Source organism: Coturnix japonica, unplaced genomic scaffold (assembly GCF_054131305.1).
Source record: "Coturnix japonica strain WE unplaced genomic scaffold, WE-NBRP24 Scf124, whole genome shotgun sequence".
NCBI lineage: Eukaryota > Metazoa > Chordata > Aves > Galliformes > Phasianidae > Coturnix > Coturnix japonica.
This window is the reverse complement of record NW_028189027.1, coordinates 145478-165523: the sequence shown is the minus strand read 5'-3', so window position 1 is coordinate 165523 and position 20046 is coordinate 145478. Positions and strand designations below refer to the sequence as shown.

General features: G+C 57.7%; 3 protein-coding genes and 1 long non-coding RNA gene across 12 annotated transcripts; 3 read left to right on the top strand and 1 right to left on the bottom strand.

The window, feature by feature from the left end:
• Positions 1-627: 627 nt before the first annotated feature.
• On the top strand, positions 628-7564 carry LOC107307469 (RNA-binding protein 4B-like). 8 transcript variants are annotated; one of them, XR_014941840.1, is made up of 5 exons: positions 628-673; positions 2018-2437; positions 5981-6681; positions 6932-7038; positions 7334-7530. XR_014941840.1 is itself a non-coding variant. In XM_085535471.1 (4 exons), the coding sequence occupies exons 2-4, from the start codon at positions 2026-2028 to the stop codon at positions 7562-7564; spliced, it is 750 nt and encodes a 249-aa protein (XP_085391597.1). In that variant the 5' UTR covers positions 628-673; positions 2018-2025. The 8 variants fall into 8 exon arrangements, 6 of the variants coding, with proteins under 6 accessions (XP_085391597.1, XP_085391595.1, XP_085391599.1 ...); XR_014941839.1 differs by having other exon boundaries at positions 656-684; XM_085535471.1 differs by lacking the exon at positions 5981-6681 and having other exon boundaries at positions 7334-7564.
• On the top strand, positions 2444-5445 carry LOC146751157 (uncharacterized). Its single transcript, XR_014941844.1, has 2 exons — positions 2444-3875; positions 3907-5445. It is a non-coding gene; the product is annotated as an uncharacterized LOC146751157 (long non-coding RNA).
• A 10-nt stretch (positions 7565-7574) lies between the features above and the next one.
• Positions 7575-10995, bottom strand: CCDC87 (coiled-coil domain containing 87). Its single transcript, XM_015850971.3, has 2 exons — positions 9036-10995; positions 7575-8243 (listed from the first exon to the last, which is right to left on the bottom strand). Exons 1-2 carry the CDS (start codon positions 10558-10560, stop codon positions 7948-7950), a joined length of 1821 nt encoding a protein of 606 aa, XP_015706457.2. The 5' UTR covers positions 10561-10995; the 3' UTR covers positions 7575-7947.
• Positions 10996-11229: 234 nt separating this feature from the next.
• Positions 11230-19857, top strand: CCS (copper chaperone for superoxide dismutase). 2 transcript variants are annotated; one of them, XM_085535478.1, is made up of 8 exons: positions 11230-11322; positions 11881-11953; positions 15412-15748; positions 17922-17982; positions 18074-18151; positions 18234-18337; positions 19523-19653; positions 19690-19857. In XM_085535478.1, exons 1-8 carry the CDS (start codon positions 11293-11295, stop codon positions 19740-19742), a joined length of 867 nt encoding a protein of 288 aa, XP_085391604.1. In that variant the 5' UTR covers positions 11230-11292; the 3' UTR covers positions 19743-19857. The 2 variants fall into 2 exon arrangements, with proteins under 2 accessions (XP_085391604.1, XP_085391603.1); XM_085535477.1 differs by having other exon boundaries at positions 19523-19857.
• Positions 19858-20046: the final 189 nt, after the last annotated feature.

Genomic DNA, 20046 nt, shown 5'->3' with positions numbered 1-20046 from the left:
ATGGGGGGACTGGGATGGGGATACAGGGGGATAAAGGGGGTAGAAGGGGACTGGGATGGGGATACAGGGGGATATGGGGGATATAGGGGGACTGGGATGGGGATATAGGGGATAGGGATGATATGGGGGATATAGGGGATATGGGGGATATAGGGGATATGGGGGATATAGGGGATATAGGGGATATGGGGGATATAGGGGATATAGGCGGGGATATGGGGGGACTGGGATGGGGGCGGGGCGAAGCGCGAGGGGGCGTGGCCAACTGGAAGGGGGCGGGGCTAAATGGAGAAGTGGGCGGGGCCTGTGAGGGGGCGTGGCCTGGCCTGGTCGGGACGCTCGGAGCCTCGCGTTGCCCGGTTCCGGCTCTGAGTCCTGTTCGCTCTCACTTCCGGTTCCGGTCTCGTAATCTGCGTCGCTCCCACATAACTACACTCCTTCTGATTGGCTGTCGCTTCCCCGCGTGACCGGAAGCGCCTTCTCGCTATTGGTCGTCGAAAAGGGCGGGCTCGCCGCGCTGTGACGTCACCACCCAGCTGCCACTCTCAGCTCTCCGCCAATCGCGCCGCACTTCCGCCGAGCTCTCAGCCAATCAGCGGGCGGGGGAGGCGGGACTAGGCTCAAAGGAGAGGAGGAGCGGCGCGTCCGCCATTTTGTCGCCGTCAGCGTCGCGGTGAGGGGCAGGTGAGGGATGGGAACGGGGGAGGGGTGGAGGGGGATGGGGGCAGGATAAGGGGGATGGGGGGAGGATAAGGGCAGGATAAGGGGGATGGGATGGGTTATGGGTCGGGTTATGGGTCGGTGTGGGCCTAGCGAATGGGGGGGGGATGGGTCTGAGGGGGGTGTGGGGCCTAAAGGGGGGATTGGGGGGGGATTAGAGGGTTGGGGGGCTGTAGGAGTAATAAGGCTGGTGAGGGGGGAGCCCCATATCACCCCATAGCCCCTATATCCCCCCCCCATATCCCCCCACCACCCCATATCCCCCCATAGCCTTAATGACCCTATACCCCCCCCATCACCCCATAGAACCCAATGACCCCATATCCCCCCACCACCCCATATCCCCCCATCACCCCATACCCCCCCCATCACCCCATACCCCCCCCCCATACCCCCATATCCCTCCATACCCCCATATCCCCCTATACCCCCCATATCCCCATAGCCCCCCATCACCCCCCCCATAATCCCATAGCCCCCCATTGATCCCCATCACCCCATATTCCCCATTACCCCATAGACCCCAATGACCCTATATCCCCCCATCACCCCATATTCCCCCATACCCGCATATCCCCCTATACCCCCCCATAATCCCATAGCCCCCCATTGATCCCCATCACCCCATATCCCCCCATTACCCCATAGACCCTAATGACCCCATATCCCCCCATATCCCCCATAACCCCATACTCCCCCATACTGGAGGGCTCAGTGCTGGGGGTCTGGAGGGGGGCAATGAGGGTCTGGGGTGGGGGTGGGGAGGAAGGTCTGAGAGCTGCTTGTAGGGGGATGGAGGGGGCTGTGGGGAGCTGGGTATAGGAGCTGAGGGTGGAGGGGTGGGGATAGCAGGGGTATGGGGGGAGGGCTCAGTGCTGGGGGTCTCAAGGGGGGCAATGAGGGTCTGGGGTGGGGAGGAAGGTCTGAGAGCTGCTTGTAGGGGGATGGAGGGGGCTGTGGGGAGGTTTGAGAGTGTCTGGGGGGAGTGGGAAGGAGAAGGTATAGGGGCTGAGGGTGGAGGGTGGGGATAGTAGGGATATGGGGGGAGGGCTCAGTGCTGGGGGTCTGGAGGGGGACAATGAGGGTCTGGGGTTTGGGGGGGAGGAAGGTCTGAGAGCTGCTTATTTGGGGGCCATGGAGGGGGCTGTGGTGAGCTGGGTATAGGAGCTGAGGGTGGAGGGTGGGGATAGTGGGGGTATGGGGGGAGGGCTCAGTGCTGGGGGTCTGTAGGGGGGCAATGAGGGTCTGTCTGCCCGGGGTGAGGAGGAGCCGCCATCCATCCCCTGCTCCGTTCCAGGCCTGAAGATGGTGAAGCTGTTCATCGGGAACCTGCCGCGGGAGGCGACGGAGCAGGAGATCCGCTCGCTGTTCGAGCAGTACGGCAAGGTGCTGGAGTGCGACATCATCAAGAACTACGGCTTCGTGCACATCGAGGACAAGACGGCGGCCGAGGACGCCATCCGCAACCTGCACCACCACAAGCTGCACGGCGTCTGCATCAACGTGGAGGCCAGCAAGAACAAGAGCAAGGCCTCCACCAAGCTGCACGTGGGCAACATCGGCCCCGCCTGCACCAACCTGGAGCTGCGCGCCAAGTTCGAGGAGTACGGCCCCGTCATCGAGTGCGACATCGTCAAGGACTACGCCTTCGTGCACATGGAGCGCGCCGAGGACGCGGTGGAGGCCATCCGAGGGCTGGACAACACCGAGTTCCAAGGTGACGCCGCGTCGGGGTTGGGGCCGTGGGATGGGAGAGGGAGCCCAGGGTCCAGGGCAGGTAGGACGGCGGGCACGGCTCCGTCCTCGGCGTCAGACTGCGGCGATTCGGGTCCTCGTCACCGTGGGTGTGCCTTGAAATGGGGATGGTTGGGCTGTGGGGGGCTCAGACCATGTTATGGGGTGTCATACGGTGCTATGGGGTGTCATACGGTGCTATGGGGTGTCATACGGTGCTATGGGGTGTCACACGGTGCTATGGGGTGTCATACCATGCTATGGGGTGTCAAGGGTGCCCACACAGTGTTATGGGATGTTACCTGGTGCTATGGGGTGTCCAGGGTGCCCACACAGTGCTTGGGGTGCCCACATGGTGCTATGGGGTGTCCAGGGCGCCCACACAGTGCTATGGGGTGTCCAGGGTGCCCAGACCATGTTACGGGGTCCCCACGCGGTGCTATGGGGTGTCACACCATGCTATGGGGTGTCCAGTGTGCCCACACTGTACTGTTGGGTGCCCACACCGTGTTATGGGGTGCTCACACGGTGCTATGGGGTGTCACACCATGCTATGGGGTGTCATACCATGCTATCTGGAGCCCACAAGGCACTATGGATGCCCACATGGTGCTATGGGGTGCCCGCACTGTGTTATGGGGTACTGTTGGGTACCCACAAGACACTATGGGGTGCCCCCATGTTGCTATGGGGCTGAGAGCTGGAGGTGTGGATGCGTTGCGGTGCCTTCGTCCTCAATGTGGGGTGGTTTTGCTGTTGATATCCCTGAATCCGGAGCGTTTTGGTGCTATTTTCCCCCAAATCAAGGTGTTTTCGATGCGTTTTGGTCTGGATCTGGGCTGTTTCGGTGCCATCGTGGCTGAAATCTGCAGCGTTTCGGTAAAATTTGGGGCAATTTGATGCCTTCCTTCCTAAATCGGGGTGTTTTGGTGCCAACGTTCCCAAATCCAGGCTGTTTTGGTGCCTTGATGCCCCAAATCTGGGGCATTCTGATGCCTTTATCCCAATCATAGGGCGTTTCTATGTTTTTATCCCCAAATCCAAAGCATTTTGGTGCCCAGCTCCCCAAATCCGAGGTGTTTCAATGCATTGATGTCTGAAATATGGGGTTATTGGTCCCTTTGGTCCCTAATCCGGGCTGTTTTGGTACCTCTGTGTCCAAATCCGGGGTGTTTTGGTGCCCATGTCCCTGAATCAGGAGCATTTTGGTGTATATGTCCCCAAATATAGTGTATTTCAATGCTTTTCTACCCCAAATCTGAGGTGTTTTGGTGCCTCTGTCCCCAGATCTGGGGCATTTTGGTGCCTTTGTCCCCAGATCTGGGGTATTTTTAATGCTTTTCTATCCCAAACCTGGAATATTTTGGTGCCTTTGTCCCCAAATCCAGAGCATTTTAATACTTTTCTATCCCAAATCTGGGGTATTTTGGTGCCTCTGTCCCCAAATCTGAGGTGTTTTGGTGCCTCTGTCCCCAGATCTGGGGCATTTTGGTGCCTTTGTCCCCAAATCCAGAGTATTTTAATGCTGTTCTATCCCAAACCTGGAATATTTTGGTGCCTTTGTCCCCAAATCCAGAGTATTTTAATGCTTTTCTATCCCAAATCTGGGGTATTTTGGTGCCTCTGTCCCCAAATCCGAGGCGTTTTGGTGCATGCCCAAAACACGGGGCATTTTAGTGTCTTTATCCTAAATTAGAGATATTAGTAGCTGTATTTCCAAAATCCAGGGGTTTTGGTGCCTTTATGTGCGATATTTGGGCTGTTCTGGTGCTTTTATCCCAAATTTAGGGGCATTTTTATGCTTTTATCCCCAAATCGAGGATGTTTTGATGCCTTTATCCCCAGAATCTGGGGCATTGGGGTGCCTTTCTCCCAGGTATCATGAATATTCTTGCCCACGTGGCCCAAATTCTGGGCATTTGGGTGTTTTTATTCCAAATATTGGGAATATTCATGCCAATATCTCCAAGATTTGGGGCATTTTGGTGTCTTTGTCCTAAATCTGGGGCATTTTGGTGCACTTTGTGTTGGTTGTTGAGGTTTAGAAGGAATGCTCAGCTGTTTCCAGGCCAAATTTAGGGTGTTTTGGTCATTTCCAGCCCATATTTGGGGTGTTTTGATCGTTTCCAGCACGTATTTGGGGTGTTTTGGTGCTTTCCAGCCCATATTTGGGGTATTTTGGTCGGTTCCAGCCCATATTTGGGGTGTTTTGGTCGGTTCCAGCACATATTTGGGGTGTTTTGGTCGGTTCCAGCACATATTTGGGGTGTTTTGGTCGGTTCCAGCACATATTTGGGGTGTTTTGGTGCTTTTCCTTCCGGTTAGTTGAGACTCGTAGCAGCGCTAACCAAAATGTGGGGCACTTTGGTATCTCTAACCCAAACTTGAGGCAATTTGTTGCTTTTTCTCCCCGTCTGCTGACATTTGTAGTCACTTTTAGTTCCTTCCAACCCCAAATTGGTGACATTTTGATGCCTCCAAGGTGGAGCTGGGGGATGTTGGGGCACCTCTGACCCCAAGTTGAGTCATTCTTGGGCCTTCAACCCCAATTTGGGGCAGTTTGGGGGACCTCCAACCCCAATCTGGAGCACTTTGGTCCTCCAACCCCAACGCGAGACGCATTGGAGGTCCTCCAACCCCAATTTGGAGCACTTTGGGGTCTCCAGCCCTATCATGAGACACGTTGGAGGTTCTTCAACCCCAATTTGGGGCACTTTGTGTCCTCCAACCCCAATTTGGGGCACTTTGTGTCTTCCAACCCCAATTTGGGGCACTTTGTGTCTCCAACCCCAATTTGGGGCACTTTGTGTCCTCCAACCCAAAATTGGGGCACTTTGGGTCCTCCAACCCCAGTTTGGAGCACTTTGGTCCTCCAACCCCAATTTGGGGCACTTTGTGTCCTCCAATCCCAATTTGGGGCACTTTGGGTCCTCCAGCCCCACCGTGAAACACATTGGAGATCCTGCAACCCCAGTCTGGAGCACTTTGTGTCCTCCAACCCCAATTTGGGGCACTTTGTGTCCTCCAACGCCAATTTGGGGCACTTTGGGTCCTGCAACCCCAGTCTGGAGCACTTTGACTCCTCCAACCCCAATTTGGGGCACTTTGTGTCCTCCAACCCCAATTTGGGGTACTTTGGGTCCTCCAACCCCAATTTAAGGCCTTTTGGTGCCATTTCCCCCGCGTGCTGAGCCGCACAGAGACACTGAGCCCTTTTTGCCCCAAATTTGGGGCCATTTTCTCTGCTTTTGGGCCCATTTCAGCGCCAAAAACCCCACGTTGCAGTTCGGTGCCTCACCCTTCCTCAACCAGGCTGCAAAATGGGGCGAAAAAGGGGTAAACCGGGTGTGTGGAGGGGGGAGTTTGCAATGCATCGCGAGGCTGTGAGCCGGCTCCGCTTCCCTGCTGCCCGGCCGGGTTCGTTTCTCTCGGAGGACGTTGAGGATCCCCCAGGTTGGATTTTGGTCCCCCGTCTTTGGGTGCCAGGCGTTAATTCCCACCTCCCTTTTGCGTCTGTTTCTTCAAGGCAAGCGGATGCGCGTGCAGTTGTCCACCAGTCGGCTCAGGACCGCGCCCGGGATGGGAGACAAGAGCGGCTGCTACCGGTGCGGGAAGGAAGGGCACTGGTCTAAAGAGTGTCCGGTAGATCGCCCGGGGCAAGTGGCTGACTTTACCGAGGCCTATAACGAGCAGTACGGAGCCGTGCGCACTCCCTACACCGCGGGCTATGGGGAGACCATGTATTACGATGACGCGTACGGCGGGATGGCCGACTACTACAAGCGCTACCGCGTCAGGTCCTATGCGACGGCCTCTGCGTACGACGCCTACGCGGAGCAGACCATGGCCCAGTACTCCCAGTACGCCCAGTACTCCCAAGTCCAGTCCACGGCCATGGCGGCCACCACGGCCATGGCCAGCCGCATCCCCACCACCTTAGACCCCTACGATAGAGCTCTGCTGCCCACCCCGGGCGCGGCGGCGGCCGCTGTCGCCGCCGCTGCCACCGCTGCCGCCGCCGCGGCGTCCTCCACCTATTACACCCGGGATAGAAGCCCCCTGCGTCGCACGGCAGCCGCGGCCACCACCGTCGGAGAGGCGTACACGTACGATCGTAGTCAGCTGTCGCCGGTCTCGTCGGTCGCTCGGCCTTCGCTCTACGACATGCAGCGCTTCGAGCGCGACCCGTACGCGGACAGGGCGCGGTACTCTGCCTTTTGAGCCGAGGTGAGAGCGCCCGGCACGGCCTTGAATCACCCATCAGGGCCTCCCATCACCCCCAGTGGATCTCCAGGCCCCACCGAGGGGGGCTGGGAGCCGAGAGGAGGCGTTGGATACGTAGACAGGCAGAGAGAAGGGGGAGGGGGACGCGGCCGCGCACCCCCAGGGCGGAGCGGGGCGGTGAGCGCGGCGCTGCCAGCACCGGTCCCTCCCGGTTCGGCGCTGGCCGGTTGGGTAACGGGCCTTCGTCTCCCAGGAGGTGACCCTGACCCCCCTCAAGGAGGAAGGAGCCCGGCAGGAAAACTTCCCCCCCAAGCCGATGAAGCCCCCCCGGAATCCCCTCTGCGGCCGGCGCCGCGTCAGGTCAGAGGAGCCCCGGGTCGCCGCCGCCGCTTCGCCCCCGCGTCGCGGGATCCAACCTGGGGGGGCTCCCCTCTCCCATTGCAAGGAAGGGGGGGGGAAAGGGGCTTCTCGCCCACCCCCCCTCCTCCGATTCCCCCCCCTTTTCCCACACGCACCCACCCAGCTCCCAGCATCTCCCTGGGGTCTCACCATACGTTTCCCCCCCACGTCCTGCCCGACTCCCACCCCCCGCCGGCGGCGTCCCCGGGCCGGTGCTCCCGACGCAGCCCTCTGATTGCTGTCTACTCTCTTCCAGGTGCCCCATTGGACTTTACCTGTCGTCATCATGGCCACCGGGACCCCCCCACCCCATATCCCACCCCCCACATTTTGTATGGAGGTTCCCACAGCTTCATCCCTCCCCACCCCACCGGTCCCGGACCCCCTCACAGTTTTTTCACCCCCTCACCCCCTTCTTCTGCTTTGCCATAGAAATAAAGGTTTCCCACCGACCTCCTTTGTCTGTTCACCTTTATATAGGAACTAATGAACCTCCATCCATGACCCCAAATCCATCCCTTCTATTTATAGGAACTAATGAACGTCCATCCAAGACCCCAAATCCATCTCTTCCATTTATAGGAACCAATGAACCCTTCATTGATCGCCCCAAATCCATCCCTTCCATTTATAGGAACCAATGAACCTCCATCCATGACCCTAAATCCATCCCTTCCATTTATAGGAACCAATGAACCCCTCCATCCCATCCCCAACCCACTTCCCCCTTCATCCTCAACACACAGAGTTGACACATCGCGGGCCTAAAAATGAACCCAAAACCAAACCCTAAATAAACAGGCCCAAAACGATGCGAAATAAACCCAAAACCAGACCCCAAATTAAGCCGTGGGGCTGCCAAGCTCCACATCACAACCCTCCCCCCTTTGGCTGCATGATGCCCCCCATGGCGGCGGCTCTCCTGCCCTGCTGCAGCCTGTAGAGCATCTCCCCCCGGTCCCTCCTCATCTTCTCCTCGTAGCTCCGGCCCTTTAGGGTCACCACGTCGCCATATTCCTCCTTCAGCTTCTTCATCACGGCCATCAGTTTCCCTTCGTACCTCCTGAGCTCCGCGTGCAGCTGTCGCCGTATCTCACCAACCCATGATGGGAGCCCATAGCGGCCTTGGAACCCAATGGGGTTGGAGTTTGGGGACCCACGTTGACCTGTAAAGAAACCATTGGGGTTGCTTGAGATCCCACATTGGCCATTGAGGCCATTGGGGTCGGAGTTTGGGATCCCACATTGGCCATGGAGGCCATTGGGGTTAGAGTTTGGGGGCCCACGTTGACCTGTAAAGAAACCATTGGAGTTGTTTGGGATCCTACGTTGGCCATGGAAGCCATTGGGGTTGTTTGGGATCCCATATTGGCCTTTGAAGATGCCATTGGGGTTGGAGTTTGGGATCCCCTATTGGCCTATGAAGAAGCCATTGGGGTCGGAGTTTGGGATCCCACGTTGGCCATGGAGGCCATTGGGGTTAGAGTTTGGGGGCCCACTTCGACCTATAAAGAAGCCATTGGGGTTGTTTTGGAGCTCACGTTGACCTGTAAAGAAGCCATTGGGGTTGTTTGGGGTCCCATGTTGGCCATGGAAGCCATTGGATTTGGAGTTTGGGATCCCATATTGGCCTATGAAGAAGCCATTGGGGTTGGAGTTTGGGATCCCATGTTGGCCTATAAAGAAGCCATTGGGATTGTTTGGGATCCCATGTTGGCCATGGAAGCCATTGGATTTGGAGTTTGGGATCCCATGTTGGCCTATGAAGAAGCCATTGGGATTGTTTGGGATCCCACGTTGGCCTATGAAGAAGCCATTGGGGTTGTTTGGGATCCCATATTGGCCTTAGAAGTCATTGGGGTTGGAGTTTGGGATCCCATGTTGACCTTGGAAGCCATTGGGGTTGTTTGGGATCCCATGTTGGCCTTAGAACCTACTGTGGTTGTTTGGGATCCCACCTTGGCTCCTGAAGAAGCGATTGGGGTCGGAGTTGTGCAGCTCCATCCCTTCCAGCAGAGCCAACAGCTGCTCCCGTTGCTCGATCAGATCAGCAGCTTCATCCCACAGCTCCAAAGCAGCCACCAGCTGACGTTGGTTGGATGCGGGGCCGTATTTGACGGCCATGGCCAACTGTTGGCCTACAGGGACCTGTAGGGCGGCCCAAAGGCGACTGAGGCGGCGCTGGAGCTCCTCAGGTTGGGGTGTTGGAGCTGCAGGCGGTGATGAAGGCGGTTCTATTGGCTCCCATGGCTCCTCATCGGGCTCCTCTTCCTCACTATGAGGGAGGTTGAAGATGGAGTGGAGGAAGTCGGAGCTGGTGGAGATGAGGAACTGCTGGTAGTCCTGGAGGATGGACGAGGGTCCAGGCTGTCGTTTGGGGCTGGTTGGAGCCCCCCGGGATGGGGGTTGGAGGGGGGTCATGGGGCTGCTTGGAGACCCCCGGTTGGAGCTGACATTGAGCACAAGGGGGTCGGTGGGGGCTGGTCCTACCCGTGGATCCTCATGGAAGAGCAGCCGTTGTGAGGGCAGCGTCGGGCCCAGCTGATCATAGAGATCAATGAGGGCCTCGACGGAGCATGGCGGGATGCTGGAGGACTGTGTCTCCGTCTCAGTGTGCAATGGTTGTGTCTCCATCTCAGTGTGCAATGGTTGTGTCTCCATCTCGGTGTGCAACGGTTGTGTCTCCATCTCAGTGTGCAGTGGTTGTGTCTCCGTCTTGGTGTGCAAAGGTTGGGTCTCAGAGTCAATGTCCAATGGTTGTGTCTCAATGTTGGTGCCCTTTGTGCCCTCGTGCAATGGCTGGGTCTCAGTCTTGGTGTGCAATGGTTGTGTCTCAGTCTCAGTGTGCAAAGGTTGGGTCTCAGAGTCAATGCACAATGATTGTGTCTCAGAGTCAGTGCACAATGATCGTGTCTCAGTCTCCTTGTGCAATGGTTGTGTCACAGTGTTGGTGCCCTTTGTATCCCCGTGCAATGGTTGTGTCTTAGTGTCAATGCACAATGCTTGTGTCTCAGCGTCCCCGTGCAATGGCCGTCTCACCCCCAACATCTCCATCACGGCGGCCGACCTGACGGCTCCTCTCATCTCCAACTTCACCCCGTCGTCCATCACCACCTCCGGGCTCCACAACAACCGGACCTGGACACCCGTCGTGGCTCCGGGCGGCTCCTGGGGCGGTTCCTCGGGGGTCTCAACAACCAGCGTCCGGAGGAGACGGAGCCTCACATCGTCCTCAGGGCGGCGGCTGAGAACTCCGAGCAGCGGCGGCAACCGAGAGGCGGCTCCGGGCCTAAAGGAGCCCGGTAGGCCCCGAATAGAGCCCGGTAGGCCCTGAATAGAGCCTGGTAGGCCCCGAATAGAGCCCGGTAGGCCCTGAATAGAGCCTGGTAGGCCGTGGGGTGGTTGTACCGGTGGTGGTCGTGGGGCGGCTTCACGGGAGGGGGGTTGTTTGGAAGGGTCGCTTTGAGGCTCCATGGGTTTCATGGCGGCTTCAATGGGGTGGTGCTCTTCTTTAAGGCTGGTTGCGTCGCGCTGCGGCCTGCAGGCCCAAAAGCTGCTGTTAGACGCGCGGAGGCCTCCCGTTATAACGAAGGATGCTGTAGGCCTCAACCTGCTGTTGTTAGGCCTCACCCCACCGTTATTAGGCCTCAACCCACCGTTGTTAGGCCTCAACCCACCGTCATTAGGCCTCAACCCACCGTTGTTAGGCCTCAACCCACCGTTATTAGGCCTCAGCCCACTAGGCCTCAACCCACCGTTATTAGGCCTCAGCCCACTGTTGTTAGGCCTCAACCCACCATCATTAGGCCTCAACCCACTGTTATTAGGCCTCAACCCACCGTTATTAGGCCTCAACCCACCGTTCTTAGGCCTCAACCCACTGTTATTTGTTAGGCCTCAACCCACCGTTATTTGTTAGGCCTCAACCCACCAATGAGCCCCTAAAAGCCGGGATCCCCCACCCCAAAGCCCCCCATAGGGAACACGGGACCCCCCCGGACACCTCTGTGGACCCCTCGAGACCCCCCCGGTACTCCCCACGGCCTCCCGTTGCATCAAGGCCTCAAGCGCTCCACTAGGCCTCAAGTGCGTCTGTTTCCATGGCGACCGGTATACAGGAAGTGACGTATAAACAACGCGCCGCTATTAGTCGCCATTTTCCTGTTTGGACAGCTCCGGTGTTGCGCAGCTCCGCCGAGTTCAGAGTCCGCCATCATGGCGGCGTCCGGGGGGTCGAGCTGTACGGTGAGAGGACGCCGCCATGTTGGGGGCTCAGGGACCCACGGGTGGGAGGTTGGGTGTCCTGACCATGGGGGTGTTTGGGGGGACGCGGCCCCTTTAAGGGGGGGGGGGGGAGGCAGAGTCCCATTAAAGAGCATTGGGGGGGGGCAGAGTCCCATTAAGGAGCATTGGGGGGGGGCAGAGTCCCATTAAGGAGCATTGGGGGGGGGCAGAGTCCCATTAAGGAGCATGGGGGGGGGCAGAGTCCCATTAAGGAGCATTGGGGGGGGGGCAGAGTCCCATTGAGGAGCATTGGGGGGGGGGCAGAGTCCCATTAAGGATCATTGGGGGGGGGCAGAGTCCCATTAAGGATCATGGGGGGGGGCAGAGTCCCATTAAGGATCATGGGGGGGGGGGCAGAGTCCCATTAAGGAGCATTGGGGGGGGGCAGAGTCCCATTAAGGAGCATTGGGGGGGGGGCAGTGTCCTATTAAAGAGCATTGGGGGGGGTTGTGGCCTGGGGGGGGGTAAGAATCCCATTAAAGAGCATTAAATCCCATTTCCCCCCCCCCCCCTATTTAGATGGAGTTTGCAGTGCAGATGAGCTGTGAGAGCTGCGCACAAGCCATAAGGGCAGCGCTGGAGGGGGTCCCAGGTGAGACACATTATGTATCCCCCCCCCCCAATATATCCCCCCATATCCCCCCCCACCACCCCAGCCCCCATTCACCCAATATACCCCCCCAATAACCCAATATACCCCCCAATACCCACCATTAAGCCAATATACCGCCCATTAACCTAATATACCCCCCCAATATCCCCCTAATACCCCCCCCAATACCCACCCCAACCCCCCCATTAACCCAATATACCCCTCAATACCCCCCATTAACCCAATATACCCCCCAATACCCCCCCAGTACCCCCCAATACCCCCCCTTCTCCCACCCCAGACCGCCATTAAAACAATATATCCCCCCAGTAACCCAATATACCCCCCAATATCCCCCATTAACCCAATATACCCCCCCATTAACCCAATATACCCCCCAATACCCCCCATTTACCCAATATACCCCCCCATTAATCCAATATACCCCCCCCAATACCCCCTAATACCCCCCCATTAACCCAATATACCCCTCAATACCCCCCAATAACCCAATATACCCCCCAATAACCCCATATACCCCCCCATTACCCCCCAATAACCCAATATACCCCCCCAATAACCCAATATACCCCCCCAATACCCCCCAATAACCCAATATACCCCCCCAATAACCCAATATACCCCCCCATTAACCCAATATACCCCCCAATAACCCAATATACCCCCCCAATACCCCCCAATAACCCAATATACCCCCCAATAACCCAATATACCCCCCCAATATCCCCCAATAACCCAATATACCCCCCCAATAACCCAATATACCCCCCCATTAACCCAATATACCCCCCAATACCCCCCAATAACCCAATATACCCCCCCAATAACCCAATATACCCCCCCATTAACCCAATATACCCCCCCAATATCCCCCAATAACTCAATATACCCCCCCAATAACCCAATATACCCCCTCATTAACCCAATATACCCCCAATACCCCCCCAATAGCCCCCTAATACCCCCCCCAATACCACCCAATAACCTAATATACCCCCCCATTAACCCAATATACCCCCCCAATAACCCAATATACCCCCCAATACCCCCCAATAACCCAATATACCCCCCCAATAACCCAATATACCCCCCCATTAACCCAATATACCCCCAATACCCCCCAATAACCCAATATACCCCCCCAATAACCCAATATACCCCCCCAATAACCCAATATACCCCCCAATACCCCCCAATAACCCAATATACCCCCCCAATAACCCAATATACCCCCCCATTAACCCAATGTACCCCCCAATACCCCCCAATAACCCAATATACCCCCCCAATAACCCAATATACCCCCTCATTAACCCAATATACCCCCAATACCCCCCCAATAGCCCCCTAATACCCCCCCCAATACCACCCAATAACCTAATATACCCCCCCATTAACCCAATATACCCCCCCAATAACCCAATATACCCCCCAATACCCCCCAATAACCCAATATACCCCCCCAATAACCCAATATACCCCCCCATTAACCCAATATACCCCCCAATACCCCCCAATAACCCAATATACCCCCCCAATAACCCAATATACCCCCCCAATAACCCAATATACCCCCCAATACCCCCCAATAACCCAATATACCCCCCCAATAACCCAATATACCCCCCCATTAACCCAATGTACCCCCCAATACCCCCCAATAACCCAATATACCCCCCCAATAACCCAATATACCCCCTCATTAACCCAATATACGCCCCAATAGCCCCCATTAACCCAATATACCCCCCCATTAACCCAATATACCCCCCCAATAACCCAATATACCCCCCAATACCCCCCATTAACCCAATATACCCCCTCATTAACCCAATATACCCCCAATAACCCAATATACCCCCCCAATATCCCCCAATAACCCAATATACCCCCCAATAACCCAATATACCCCCCCAATATCCCCCATTAACCCAATATACCCCCCAATAACCCAATATACCCCCCCAATACCCCCCCTTCTCCCACCCCAGACCGCCATTAACCCAATATACCCCCCCAATACCCCCCATTAACCCAATATACCCCCCAATACCCCCCATTCTCCCACCCCAGACCCCCATTAACCCAATATACCCCCCAATGCCCCCCAGTACCCCCCCAATACCCCCACTTTTCCCACCCCAGCCCCCAATAACCCAATATACCCCCCATTAGCCCCCCAATAACCCAATATACCCCCCCATTCACCCAATATACCCCCCATTACCCCCCAATAACCCAATATACCCCCCAGTACCCCCCAATAACCCAATATACCCCCCATTAACCCAATATACCCCCCCATTAACCCAATATACCCCCCCAATAACCCAATATACCCCCCAATACCCCCCATTAACCCAATATACCCCCTCATTAACCCAATATACCCCCCCAATAACCCAATATACCCCCCAATATCCCCCATTAACCCAATATACCCCCCAATAACCCAATATACCCCCCCAATAACCCCCTTCTCCCACCCCAGACCGCCATTAACCCAATATACCCCCCAATACCCCCCATTAACCCAATATACCCCCTAATACCCCCCATTCTCCCACCCCAGAGCCCCATTAACCCAATATACCCCCCAATGCCCCCCAGTACCCCCCCAATACCCCCACTTTTCCCACCCCAGCCCCCAATAACCCGATATACCCCCCAATACCCCCCATTAACCCAATATACCCCCCATTACCCCCCCAATAACCCAATATACCCCCCCAATAACCCAATATACCCCCCATTACCCCCCATTAACCCAATATACCCCCCAATAACCCCATATACCCCCCATTACCCCCCAATAACCCAATATACCCCCCAATACCCCCCATTAACCCAATATACCCCCCCAATAACCCAATATACCCCCCCATTAACCCAATGTACCCCCCAATACCCCCCAATAACCCAATATACCCCCCAATAACCCCATATACCCCCCATTACCCCCCAATAACCCAATATAGCCCCCAATACCCCCCAATAACCCAATATACCCCCCAATAACCCAATATACCCCCCCAATAACCCAATATACCCCCCATTACCCCCCCAATTAACCCCCCCAGTACCCCCCAATAACCCCATATACCCCCCATTACCCCCCCAATACCCCCCCAATAACCCCATATACCCCCCAATATACCCCCCCAATAACCCAATATACCCCCCCAATACCCCCCAATAACCCAGTATACCCCCCATTACCCCCCAATAACCCCATATACCCCCCAATACCCCCCTAATAACCCCATATACCCCCCAATACCCCTCCAATACCCCCCATTAACCCAATATACCCCCCATTACCCCCCCAATTAACCCCCCCAATAACCCAATATACCCCCCAATACCCCCCAATACCCCCCATTTACCCCATATACCCCCCATTACCCCCCATTTAACCCCCCCCTCCCCATTTCCAGGCGTCCACCTCCTGGAGCTTCGCCCCGACACTCAGTCGGTGCTGGTTGAAGCTCAGATCGGATCCGAGCGTGTCAAGGAGCTGCTGGAATCCAGCGGGCGCCGGGCTGTGCTTAAGGGTCTTGGGGGGGTCCCGGGGGGGTCCATGGGGGGGGACAACATGGCGGCGGTGGCGGCTTTGAGTTCTCCTGGTGGAGCTGGAGCCGTGCGGGGGCTGGTTCGGTTCGTGCAGGTGAAGCCGGAGCTGTGTGTGGTTGATGGGGTGATCGATGGGCTGCGGCCTGGAGCTCATGGGCTGCACGTGCATGAGTACGGGGATATGGCCGGGGGGTGTGACAGGTACGGGGGGTATAACGGGGGGGGGGGGGGGATAAATGGGGGGGTATTATAAAGGGGGGTGTGTTATGGGGGGGGGGGGATGGGGGGCATTATAATGGTGGGGGGTGGGGATGGGGGTGTTATAAAGGGGGGGGGTTTAAAGGGGGAGGTGTTATAACAGGGGGGTTTAAAGGGGGGGGTGTTATAACGGGGGGGTGGGGATGGGGGTGTTATAAAGGGGGGGGGGATGGGGGTGTTATAAAGGGGGGTGTGTTATGGGGGGGGGGTGGGGGGTGTTATAAAGGGGGGCTGTTATAAGGGAGGGATGGGGGTGTTATAAAGGGGGGGTGTTATAAGGGGGGGTGTTATAAATGGCGGGGGGGATGGGGGGTGTTATAAAGGGGGGGTGTTATAAAGGGGGGGGTGTTATAAGGGGGGGGGGATGGGGAGGGGATGGTGGGTGTTATAATGAGGGGGGGTGTTATAAAGGGGGGGGTGTTATAAAGGGGGGGGGATGGGGGTGGGGATGGGGGTGTTATAACGGGGGTTATAAAGGGGGGGGTGTTATAAGGGGGGGGGATGGGGAGGGGATGGGGGGTGTTATAAGGGGGGGGTGTTATAAAGGGGGGGATGGGGGGTGTTATAAAGGTGGGGGTGTTATAAAGGTGGGGGTGTTATAAAGGTGGGGTGTTATAAATGGGGGGGTGTTATAAAGGGGGGGGTGTTATAAAGGGGGGGGGTGGGGAGGGGGTGGGGGTGTTATAAAGGGGGGGGTGGGGAGGGGATGGGGGGTGTTATAACGGGGGGGTGGGGATGGGGGTTTTATAAAGGGGGGATTGTAAAGGGGGGGTGTTATAAAGCTGGGGGTGTGGGGATGGGGGTGTTATAAAGGGGTGGGGGGTTATAAAGGTGGGGGTGTTATAAGGGGGGGGTGTTATAAAGGGGGGGGTGTTATTAAGGGGGGTTGGGGGTGTTATAAGGGGGGGGATGGGGAGGGGATGGGGGTGTTATAAAGGGGGTGTTATAAAGGGGGGGGGATGGGGAGGGGATGGGGGGTGTTATAATGGGGGGGGGGTGTTATAAAGGTGGGGGTGTTATAAAGGGGGGGTGTTATAAAGGGGGGGTGTTATAAAGGGGGGGGATGGGGAGGGGATGGGGGGTGTTATAACGGAGGGGGTGGAGATGGGGGTGTTATAAAGGGGGGGATGGGGATGGGGGTGTTATAACAGGGGTTATAAAGGTGGGGGTGTGGGGATGCGGGTGTTATAAAGGGGGGCTGTTATAAGGGAGGGATGGGGGTGTTATAAAGGGGGGGTGTTATAAGGGGGGGTGTTTTAAGGGGGGGGGATGGGGAGGGGATGGGGGGTGTTATAAGGGGGGGGTGTTATAAAGGTGGGGGGTTATAAAAGGGGGGGGTGTTATAAAGGGGGGGTAGTTATAAAGGTGGGGGTGTGGGGATGGGGGCATTATAAAGGGGGTTATAAAGGTGGGGGTGTTATAAGGGGGGGTGTTATAAAGGTGGGGGTGTTATAAGGGGGGTGTTATAAAGGGGGGGGTGAGGATGGGGGTGTTATAAAGGGGGCGGGTTTATAAAGGTGGGGGTGTTATAAAGGGGAGGGGATGGGGGGTGTTATAAAGGGGGGGGGGTTATAAAGGTGGGGGTGTGGGGATGGGGGCGTTATAAAGGGGGTTATAAAGGGGGGGGTGTTATAAGGGGGGGTGTTATAAAAGGGGGGGGTGTTATAAGGGGGGGGATGGGGAGGGGATGGGGGGCGTTATAACGGGGGGGGTGGGGTGGGGGGTGTTATATGGGTGGGGGGATGGGGGTGTTATAAAGGGGGGGGGTTATAAGGGGGGGTGTTATAAAAGGGGGGGGATGGGGGGTGTTATAAAGGGGGGGGTTTATAAAGGTGGGGGTGTGGGGATGGGGGTGTTCTAAAGGGGGTTATAAAGGGGGGGGTGTTATAAAGAAGGGGGTGTTATAAAGGGGGGGTGGGGGATGGGGGTGTTATAAGGGAGGGGATGGGGAGGGGATGAGGGGTGTTATAAAGGGGGGGGGGGGTTAGACTGTGGGGTGGGGGTGGGAGGGAGGAGACCTGGGTGGGGGAGGGGGGGTGGAGGTACCAAGGTGGGGGGGGGTTGTTGGGAACACAGAGACCCCCCCCCCTCCTCACCCCACATCTCCTCCCTCCAGCTGTGGGGAGCACTACAACCCCGATGGGGAGATCCATGGGGGGCCGCAGGACGAGCACCGGGTCAGTATATGGGGTGGGAGGGGGTGGGGGTGGGGGGGGCATTTTAGGGTGGCCCCCCCCCACACATTGTGACCCCATTGCTGCCCCACAGCACGTCGGGGACCTGGGCAACGTATGGGCTGATGCTGAGGGCAGAGCTACGTTCCGGATGGAGGACACACGGCTCAAGGTGGGGGGGGGTCTAAAATAGGGGGGGGGTCCCAGAGCCTGACCCCCCCCCCCCCTTATAACCCTCCCCTGCCCCCCTAAAGGTGTGGGACATCATTGGGCGCTCGCTGGTGGTGGATGAAGGTGAGGATGACCTGGGTCGGGGCGGCCACCCACTGTCTAAAGTGAATGGGAACTCAGGGCTCAGGTGAGGATGGGGGGCTTAAAGAGGGGGGGGGATTAAGGGGGGGGTCTCGGGGGGGAGGGGCTTGGGGGGGGGCTTTAAGGGGGGGAGGGGCTTTAAAGGGGTTCTTGGAAGGGGGAGGGGCTTAAATGGGGGAGTGGGGAGGGGCTTGAGGGGGGGAAGGGGCTAAAGGGGGAGGGGCTAAAGGGGGGGCCTTGGGGGGGAGGGGCTTAAAGGGGGGGGTCTCGTGGGGGGGAGGGGCTTATAGGGGGGTCTCGGAAGGGCTTAAAAGGGGGGTCTCGGGGGGGAGAGTGGCTTGAGGGGGTAAGGGGCTTAAAGGGGGGGTCTCGGGGGGGGCTTGGAGGGGGCAGGGGCTTAAAGGGGGGGTCTTGGGGGGGAGGGGCTTAAAGGGGGGTCTTGGGGTGGGAGGGGCTTAAAGGGGGGAGGGGCTTCGAGGGTGGGAGGGGATTAAAGGGGGTCTTGGGGGGGAGGGGCTTAAAGGGGGGAGTCTCGTGGGGGGAGGGGCTTATAGGGGGGTCTCTGGGGAGGGGCTTGAAGGGGGGGAAGGGGGGAGGGACTTAAAGGGGGGAGGGGCTTCGAGGGTGGGAGGGGCTTGAAGGAGGAGGGGCTTAAAGGGGGGTCTCGGGGTGGGAGGGGCTTAAAGTGGGGTGTCTCGGGTGGGGAGGGGGGGAGGGGCTTGAAGGGGGGGTCTAGAGGGGGAAGGGGTTTAAAGGGGGGGTCTCGGGAGGGGCTTAAAGGGGAGGGTCTTGGAAGGGGGAGGGGCTTAAAGGGGGGGAGGGGCTTAACGTGGGGGTCTCGGGGTGAGAGGGGCTTAAAGGGGGCCTTGGAAGGGGGGAGGGGCTTAAAGGGGGGGTCTTGGGGAGGGAGGGGCTTAAAGGGGGGGAGGGGCATAAAGGGGGGGTCTCGGGGGTGGGGCTTGAAGGGGCGGTCTCGGGGGGTTAGGGGCTTAAAGGGGGGCTCTCGGGGGGGGCGAGGGGCTTAAAGTGGGGGGTCTCGGGTGGAGGGGAGGGGCTTAAAGGGGGGTCTTGGATTGGGAGGGGCTTAAAGGGGGGTCTCAGGGGTGGGGGGGTTTAAAGTGGGAGGGTCTCAGGTTTAAAGGGGGGGGGGTGTCGGGGGGGGTGAGGGGCTTAAAGGGGGGGGTTCTCAAGGTGGGACCCCCATGTGTGATCCCCCCCCCTTTGTATCCAGGTTGGCCTGTGGAGTGGTGGCCAGGTCAGCCGGGCTCTTCCAGAACCCCAAACAGCTCTGTACGTGTGATGGCCTCACCCTATGGGATGAACGGGACCGGGCTGCGACCCCCAACCCCACAACGACCCCCAACCCCACAACGACCCCCAACCCCACAACGACCCCCAGCCCCATAACGACCCCGACCAGCCCCACAACGACCCCAACCCCCCACCTGTAGGTGGCAGACCGAGCAGCAAAGCACTTTGTGCCCCCCCCCATCCCCTCCCCCCACCCCCAGCCCCACACCCCAAGGACCAAAGAGAAATAAAGGGTTTTTAAGCCTTTTTTTTCACTCCCCCCCCCCCCCGTTTTTTCCACCCCCCCGAAATTAGAGCGCGGCCCCTTTAAGAGAGACGGCAGGAAGTCGCGCATGCGCAATTGGCCCCGGGGAGTGGGGGGTGTTGGGTGGATGGGTTGTAATGCGCATGCGCAACGAGAACGCGCGCTGTGAGGTGCGCATGCGCTGCGTGAGTAGCGTGGTG

Coding starts and splice junctions, on each gene's coding strand:
- LOC107307469 (XM_085535469.1), top strand. CDS start 2,026: ATGGTGAAGCTGTTCATCGGGAACCTGCCGCGGGAGGCGACGGAGCAG. Junction 2,438..5,980: donor GGACAACACCGAGTTCCAAG/GTGACGCCGCGT, acceptor TGTTTCTTCAAG/GCAAGCGGATGCGCGTGCAG.
- CCDC87 (XM_015850971.3), bottom strand. CDS start 10,560: ATGAAACCCATGGAGCCTCAAAGCGACCCTTCCAAACAACCCCCCTCC. Junction 8,244..9,035: donor TCGCTTCTTCAGGAGCCAAG/GTGGGATCCCAA, acceptor GTTTCTTTACAG/GTCAACGTGGGTCCCCAAAC.
- CCS (XM_085535477.1), top strand. CDS start 11,293: ATGGCGGCGTCCGGGGGGTCGAGCTGTACG. Junction 11,954..15,411: donor AGCGCTGGAGGGGGTCCCAG/GTGAGACACATT, acceptor CCCCATTTCCAG/GCGTCCACCTCCTGGAGCTT. Junction 18,152..18,233: donor TGGAGGACACACGGCTCAAG/GTGGGGGGGGGT, acceptor GCCCCCCTAAAG/GTGTGGGACATCATTGGGCG.